Raw genomic sequence first — 8,494 nt, 5'->3', positions numbered from 1 at the left:
TAATTTATTCTATGCGAGGGATTGTAAGGAAGTGTGAAACCCATTATTCAGTGCTATTTCTATGGGACATTTTGTGTTTCCAGAGGCATTTAGAACAGAGAGTGAACTTTGGGGGTTGGGAAAGGAGAAATCGAGAAAGTTAAACATGATCTAGTTTTGGGACTTCACAATGGGAACAAAAAAGTATAGTCATTCGTTACAATAAATTAAATACTATGTACAGGCGTTTCACAGGCTTTGTTCCACTAAAATTACTAACATCCCCAACTATCCATCCATGGAAAAGGAAAGAAGCGCTGTATGGTTTTGAGAGTCAATCATCCTGCTCATCAATGGGGTTAGGAGAATTAGAAGGAGATTCAACAGCAGAATTGCTGCTTTCCTATATCAGCGCCAGCACCGGGTGCCAAAGAATGTCAAGATCTCCTAAAGGGGTTGTAGGGTTTCTTTACACTTCAGAAAGGGAAACAGGGAGCGAGGATTACAGCTAAAACTCTTTCACGGGGGAAATAAAAAGATACAGCTAAAGTTGGGATCAGTGCGCTAACTGCTGAGACGTTGTTGTGCAAAAGGACTGTTGTGTTCACTGGAGATCGTGGCGGTGTGAGACCGACTACAGAGCGAAGCACGGGGACGGGGCAGAGTCTAGCTGTGGGAGTAGAAGCCATAGTAGCCGATGTCCTTGGAGCAGTTCTTTTCACAGTCCCTTTGGGTCAGCACTTCGCTCTTGAGGGGAGAGGAGCTCTCCGACACCGGGGTGTCAGAGGGCGAGATCCGCCTCCTCTTGGCCTGCTCGTAAATCCCAGAATCGGTGGAATCGATGGATTTAATGGACGAGGGGGTCTCGATCCAGCTGGAGTCAGACAAGTCTTTGGGCTTGGAGTCCTCAGCGCCCGGCAAGGGGGATCTCTCGGTGACCAGGCTATCCGCCTCCTCCCCTAGGTAAGGGTTGCTGGTGGCCATCCGGGCAGCGGCTGCACTGTTGGGCCAGCAGGAGAGCATGGAGCTGGATTTGCTGCAGTACTGCGGGGGGCTGCGCGCCCCCCATCCCGAAGGGTCAGTGTAGTAGCCCAGCGGCCGCCCAGTGCAACCAGCAGCCTGCAGGGGCAGCGCCTTGACCCCGGCCGCTGCATAGGACAGCAGGGTGGCGGCATTGCCAGCAAAGTCAGTGGCCGTGTCGTAAGCGGAGGCCGCGAAATCTAAGCGGTTGTTGGCCGGGGTGACAAACCAGCGCTGCGGAGACGGGGCCCCAGGATCCTCGGCTTGCTGTGGAGAGAGCAGCCCGTTGGTGTGGGGCACGCTGCGGTCGCTGCCTGGTCCCGGGCCAGCGCCAGCGCCCGGGTGGAAGCGGGACTTGGCGTAGTTACTCACGAACTGGTCCTGCAGGAAGGAGCCCGCCATGGCGTAGCGGGCCCCGGGCACGATCTGCGAGCGGGGAGAGTCATTGGGGGAAGGCGTGAGCCGGTCCATGTCGCAGCCCGTGTAGATCCTGCCAAAGAGAAGGGCAGAGTTCTGGGTGTCCTGAGCCAGAGCAGGGCGCAGGCAGGCACCCTGCATGGATCTCTGGGTCCGCTGGAGCCAACGGGAGTTTTGTCATTGACTTCAGTGGGGCCAGGATTTCACCCAATGCACTCGCTGGCAAGAGAGCCCAGTTTCAGCAGTGACCGGAGTGGAGAAAGCGCCGTTCGGACTTCACAGAAATACCCCGAAAATGCATTACGCGGAAACACAATAGTGTAGCACAGGTGCAGAAGCGGGACCATTCAATGATTTAAAGAAACCAGTTGACCAGATTGGCATGACAACCTGAAACATACCAGGCAGATATCCCTACAGTTCTGGTTCATCTTTATATTGAATACTGGGGAGGCTATTTGAGGCCAGAAAAGTTTAAAAAATCAGATTATTTTTACACACACCATCCGCAAAGTGGATCTAACATTTTACTTTTTTTAAAAAAAATAGGCAAGTACAAACTGAAAACGAGTTTGCTGTGTATATATCTAGTAAGGGCGTAATTTAAAGGCTGAAGTTTCTTGTTTTTATTTATTTAAAATCCACAAGTCAGCTAACATCCTACCATCTTTCATGGTACCTTGGGAAAGCCTGCATTGTGGAAAATTGACCAATCCCACAATATGCGCAACAGGTAACCTGGTCCATTTGTAGCAAACAGCGTGAATGGCAGACTGAAAAATTATCTCTGCGGTTTGACACTTACTGTTCAGAGTCACAAACCAACTATCCAGATTTTATTGAATTTAAATTCAGCTAATCTTCAAACACCTACTGAAGGAATTTTAAAAGCAGATGAGCCCAATTGTTTCCAATATAGCCTATATATAATCCTTCAATCTTGGACTGCAATTTGTGTTTATAAAACCATTAATGGATGAATAGTTAGTGTGTGCGTTTCATTCAGGCTAAAACTGTGCTTTAATTAACCCTCCACGCCTCCTGAAATTACTTATCCAGAACACAGTTGGCCCTTAAACAAATGCGATGTGCTAGACAGCATTTAAGCTCTTTTTAAAGCGACATACATGTGAAGTTTATAATTTAAAAGAAGAGAAAGCAGAGGCATTTTGTGGTTGGAGAAGTCCAGAAGGTTGTTCATCGATTGTCTACCCTATATATAGAAAAGTCTTATTTAAGTTACAAAGACCATGTAGTCTCTGCACAGCACCAGTGACCTATTTTGTATGCTCAAATACTCAGGTTACTTCTCCTTTGCGGCTCTTACCAAAATCGCCAGAACCCCTGTGTTTTCCTCTGATCACTTGTTGCACATTCCATTGCATTTTTTGGAAGGGGAGTGAACCAGCTACGATTATATTTTCCAAATAAGAATAAATGTGTGTAAGATTTAACAGTCAGCTACTTTAAATTTAATCAGAGTGGTCACTGTAGGAGCTTGATCCCAGTTTTAGGCCCTGGTTTAGAAAAGCATTTAAGCACGTGCCTAGCTTTAAGTGTGTGCTTAAATCCCATTATCAATGGGGTTTAACTGATTTGCTAAATAGATTTACGCAACTGCTTAAAATTAAGTACATACTTAAGTGCTTTATTCAATGTGGGCCTGACTTCGTGGCAAATCTCCTACTGACTTCAATGGGATCCGGAGAAGCTTTATCTGGGGGGCTGTTTCCATTTCCTTAAAACACATATACGCTTCTCTTACTCAGAAGGAAAAAAGAAAAATATTCCCCTTAAACACAGAGCCCAATCCTGGCAGGTGGTCAGCCCACTCTGTTCCCATTGAATAGGAGCTCAGGCAAAATTAGGAGAGCAAAAACCCGTGCGCTTTCCCATGATGTTTGAGTTCCCCACCTCCCACCAGGTCTCCGAGTAGCATTGGGTTAGGAGCTCTTCTCACTCATTCTCTAGATGATTCTCCCTTCTAGACTCCAGTGCTAGAGCAGTTTGTTGATTTTATTGCTTTATAGTCACAGCAGTCGGAGGTGGGTGTGGAATGTCATTATTCTCATTTTTGTTTTTGCTCTCTCTCCACTGTGTACCAGTGTTGGGGGGTAAAGGGAAGCAGAAGTACTCAGAAATAGCACCTTAGCTTGGGTACTCTTAGCTATTCTACCTATTCCAAACCTTCCTTACAGGGGCCATTGAGCAGTGTACATTGTGTCGTTAAGATTTTGGGCTGTTCCATTGAATGCGGGAAAAGGAGCATGGGGCAAACTTCTAAAGTCAAGTTTGAAGTCCGTATCACAAACATACCATCGGTCAAAGATTAGACCAGTATGTATGGCCAATGATCTTGGATAAAAGCATAATGAACTCTATGTATATTTGCCTTCCACGAAGACATTTCCCATTATATATCTATATATATAGATATATAGGAATGGCAAAAATGCCAAAATGAAAACCAGAGTGAGAAACAGAAGAAATTTCCTTTAAAACTCTCTGTATAGTGTCCAGGATGATTTAAAGAGTCATTTATATTCAGTAGTTTAACTCCCATTCAAGAGGTCCTTATTTCATAGCCTACATACACAGCTTGAATAAACGGGAACTTGAAAATGGGTACAAAGTCATATGCCAGAAAGAACATCACAACTGCCAAAGTCACACGCAGCCTCAGATGCAGGCAGAGGGGGTGAGAAGAGCATCTGTCCCCAAACTGCACAAGGTTGTATTGAATGGGCTAGCCAGCCTCTTCCAGCTAGCTCTTCGGCACAGAAGATTTGCCTCTAACACAGGCGTACAAATTAATGCGAAAACCAAGTGTTTTCCATGAAAAATAAGGGAGACAACTGAATTTCATTTCTATTCAGTCACCCGAAATCCAGTCCCGAGTTTAGAAGCCTGCATTTGCTTTCTCTTCTCTGGGAGAACTTTTTTTTTTAAGCTTAATACTGAATATTTCAATGTTTAAATAATTAGAGAGATTTTTAATCCAACCCCTACCGGCCTATGTGGGCGCATCCGATAAGATGGATAATAAAAATACAATTTACTTACGTGTCATAATTGTCTCGAAAGCCTTTTGCAAAAGGGTTGTGATCTATTTTCAATTGTGTAATCTGGGAAGGAAAATAGAGGATCAATTAGTATTTTCTCGTACCTATACATAATGAAAGCATGACAGTGGGCAACGTACAGGAGGCACATTTTTAAAGCAGGGCTGTTCGATCTTTTTTTCATTAGTTGCTCAAATTGCCGCTCTTCAAAATATAAAAACTAAGCTTAGCGTATTTATAAAGGTTTTAATTAGAGGGAAATTGATGGGTCTTACAATTACTGATAAAAATGTGAAATAATTTTGACAGTCTATTCTGAAAAGTAATTATTCACAATTAAAGTTAAAATTTAGGATAAGAAATGAATATTTCAAGTGTTTTTATATAACATTTTAAGAGATTATTGTATCTGTGCTTGGTTTATCAATCGAAAACAGAATACACCGACTTTTAATGCATGCCATTTAAAGTGAGAGCAAAAAATATCTGTCTATACAGTAACAGGATTTTATTCTGATTAAAATGTACCATCACCCCCAACACAGTCAGCAGCATCTGTGGCTCTTTGCAGTCTTGCTTAAAAATCACCTCAGATTAAATGTGTGCTTTTCAATGGGAACATAACAGCTATTGACAAATATTATACTCTAGTTTTAATATAATAAATGCCAACCGGGTTTCTGCTTGGCCTTCTAAGAAGATGTTCACTGTGGAAACTGATGGTTATTGCGCCCCTATGAAATATTCACTCTGTAGACCCCACGCCAGAGTTGTGTGTGCTCGTGAGACTAACTAGGGCAAATGCAAAGATACAGAAATCTGATCCACACATTTGCCCGTGTTGCGGATTTGGGGCTCACAATTCTTGACGATTTTAGCAAAAGGTACAGAATTGCAACTCCAAATATATTATACATCTCGGTCCAGCCCGCACGGATCCTGCAGGGGGAATAAAAAGGTGCCGGCTGGATTCAATCACCCCTTTGCCGCAGACACACACGCGCGCCAGCACTCTGCACGGCGTGTATCTGCTTCTCTCTTCCCGGGCACCTACACGGAGCCCCCACGAGCCGGCCTCGGAAGCTCTAAAGCGCTGCTGGCCGGTTGAGGGTGAGGATAGCCGCGAGGGAAATACAGCGCCAAGCTCTTTACATCGGTGTTCTGATAGGCGGTGACGGCTATGAACTGAGTCTCCGGGAAGGTGAAAGTCTGCACTCTGCCCGGCTGGTTAGTATCCTCCGTCCCGTCTTCGTTCACCTCCACCACATGCAAACGGGGCTGGTACTTGTGCAAGGATTGCAAGACCACCATCTGTCAGGCAGAGAAAAGGGAGGGGGACAAAGGGGCAGAAACGCTAAATTGGAGCGAGGAGAGGGAGAAAAAGGCGGATATTTACTGGTATTTTTTCTTATTAAAGCGCTTGAATAAAAAGACGAGGCCGAGCTGTCAGAGAGGATTAATATTAATAATCAGAGAAGGCGAAATGCACCCCTAAGACACCACCTAGTCATCGCTCCCTTTTAGCAGGACAGCTACAGATTCACTCCACTTCAGAATGCCCCGCACACACACACACATAACCCAACTCTGATCTGGGTCTGGGTTTTGTTGCTGGGTTGTGCAGCATTTTTTTTTTTCTTCCTCGGAAGTCCTGTACAATTCTAACTCGTTAGGAATAGAAACTCGCACGTTTTACCCTAGCAGTATGGTTTACCTAAGAAAACAGGGATCTGATCTGAATTTTCAGGATTTTATTGGAAGCAACAAATAAGAGCGTGTGTGCGTTTCACTGACCTGCCCGTTGTTGTTTGATGCTCCTTTATTGTTTGTAAGTTTTAATTTCCCAAAAGAGATTTCCTGACGCATCCAGTGGGCTCCTGTGTTGGGGGAATCGGGGTGCATGTACACTCGGTTTCCTAAAGAAACAAATAAACACACCACGATTCTTACACACACACCCCTCCTGCAACTGTAGCAGCACACACAGGGTTCCAGTGAATCGCATTAAACTTAGCAGCGCTTTACCGGCAATGCTTCCTTCGTTTTAACTGGGGAGGATTAAAATAGCATTTTCTGAACACCCTTCACTCCCCCCTCCCTCTTTTTATTTTTTTTAAAGCATCATTGGCCCATTCTCGTTTAAGAAGTCGCCTGAGCCAGTCCACAAAGGCTTTAATTAACCATTCTCACCTAAATATGTGTCGGGAAAAGTGTTAATTGGAAGAACTTGCCTTGTACATTGGTGTCCGCCTTGCCGCAGGGAACCCATTTGCCTCCTTGAAATCTCCAGTGGTTGGGATCGGCCAGAATTACATCCACAAAAATATTGTAATGAGCCGTGGGATCGAGACCAGAAATATTAAAACTTAGGAAAGGGAACATGCGCCTGTTAATAGAAAACACACACACACAAAACCAACCAGTTTCGTGATAATCCGAGAACCACAAATAACAAGGGGGAGAACTTAAAGGGCAGAATGAAAAGGGGATGAGGACAAAGGGAGGAGGGAGCCGCATTGGGTGCCCTCTCCGGAGGGACTGCTGGCCAGGTAGGGACCTGCACCCTATCTCTAGACACCTGGTACAAGCACATCACGAGCCCCCCTAGCAGCTGCCACCCAGGCGCCCCCTGTGACCTACCCCGTCCAGCTCCCCATTTTCACGTTGGACTTTGTGGGTTGCATTGTCAGTCACCCCGAATATTAAGCGCAGATCGCCCCCCTCAAAAGCCTCCGTAAGGAAGAGTTTGGAGTCCCAACCCCACCACCTAATGCTCAATCGCTCCATGCAGCAGCAGCAGCAAGTGCCGCTTACCTCCCTTGTTTGGTGATGATCATCTCTGTCTGGTGCCGGTGAAATTTCAGCCAGAGTGGCCTGTTGCACAGGTAGACCTGAGCTTTGCCGGGCACCAGCCCCGGCTGGGTGGAGGAAAACTGGTAGAAAGGTGCCCCTTGGTAGGAATGGCCGTACTGCTGGGGATAAGGGTAGCCTGCCGTTGGGTAACCTTGTGGAGAAGAGTTGGACAGGAGGCTGTTGTAAGCTCCATTGGTGATCACAGGATGGTGAGCCATGTAGCGGCTTGGACTGGCGATGGAAAAGGCTGGGTGAGCGGGTCCATGCTGGCTGGGGTAAGGGAACATTGTACTAGGAGCAGCGGCAGCGGACTGGGGTTGGCTGGACTGAGAGAGCAGATAGCGATCTGCAGCAGATCCATCGAAACTGTGACGAAGCTCCGAGACCCCGTCCAAGACGGGAGAGAGTTTATTTCTCTGGACGTCCCCTGGTGTGTCCTTGGAGTCAGGAAAATTGTCTGTATCTGACTGATTCGTCATCCCCCTGGTAATTTTTTTCAGAGGTGAACTTCTCTCCAGGTTGTCAGTGGTCGAGATAATGGGATGATCATGCAAGGCAAGCTCAGATCCGCCTGCATGTGGGTAACTGCTGCTCACATTGAGAAATTTCTTGGAGAGCATGATAGAGGGAGAAAGACAATGCTCCAGCTGCATAGCTCTAGCACCAATATAATAACCCTTCAGTCTCGGGTTCTAAAGGGATTCTCTTAACATAACCTAGACATCCTGGGACCCTCACGAGGCAGAAAGCACTTCTCCCACCAAATGCTTCCCCAACGTTTGATTTACTTTTTTTTTCCCTGGGAGAAGAGATTGGCCAATTGACACTATGCAGCAATAAGGAAAGACTCACTTTTGATCTTGCTGCTTGTGGAGCGGATGAAACGGCTCCTGCCATTGGTTAACCGCTGACAGTAATTTAATTAGATAGACATTAATTAGGATAATCACCTGGCTCCTGGTCGCGACGATCATGGCAAATTGAAGGAGATGATTTTATTGTGGGATAGAAGGGAAGGGGGGGGGACTGTGTTTGCTATGAGTGCTCATTACAGTGTGACCTTTCGAGCTTTGTGACTACGGATAGGGAAAAAAAATCAAAGACCTGCGATTTCCTAATTTTTTTCACCTTTTTTGTGAAGAAGGAAAGAGATAAGATGCTGG

The 8,494-nt window shown here is 45.9% G+C and overlaps 1 protein-coding gene across 1 annotated transcript; it reads right to left on the bottom strand.

Moving 5' to 3' along the window:
* Window positions 1-645: 645 nt before the first annotated feature.
* TBR1 (T-box brain transcription factor 1) lies at window positions 646-7,984 on the bottom strand. The gene is made up of 6 exons (XM_065413571.1): window positions 7,293-7,984; window positions 6,710-6,864; window positions 6,273-6,394; window positions 5,631-5,789; window positions 4,480-4,541; window positions 646-1,489 (listed from the first exon to the last, which is right to left on the bottom strand). The coding sequence occupies exons 1-6, from the start codon at window positions 7,982-7,984 to the stop codon at window positions 646-648; spliced, it is 2,034 nt and encodes a 677-aa protein (XP_065269643.1).
* Between the last annotated feature and the right edge of the window lie 510 nt (window positions 7,985-8,494).

This window comes from Emys orbicularis, chromosome 11 (assembly GCF_028017835.1).
Source record: "Emys orbicularis isolate rEmyOrb1 chromosome 11, rEmyOrb1.hap1, whole genome shotgun sequence".
Taxonomy (NCBI): Eukaryota; Metazoa; Chordata; order Testudines; family Emydidae; genus Emys; species Emys orbicularis.
This window is presented reverse-complemented; position numbering and strand designations above follow the sequence as displayed.

Coding starts and splice junctions, on each gene's coding strand:
- TBR1 (XM_065413571.1), bottom strand. CDS start 7,984: ATGCAGCTGGAGCATTGTCTTTCTCCCTCTATCATGCTCTCCAAGAAA. Junction 6,865..7,292: donor ATCATCACCAAACAAGGGAG/GTAAGCGGCACT, acceptor TTCTATTAACAG/GCGCATGTTCCCTTTCCTAA. Junction 1,490..4,479: donor TTTCGAGACAATTATGACAC/GTAAGTAAATTG, acceptor TCTCTTTGGCAG/GATCTACACGGGCTGCGACA.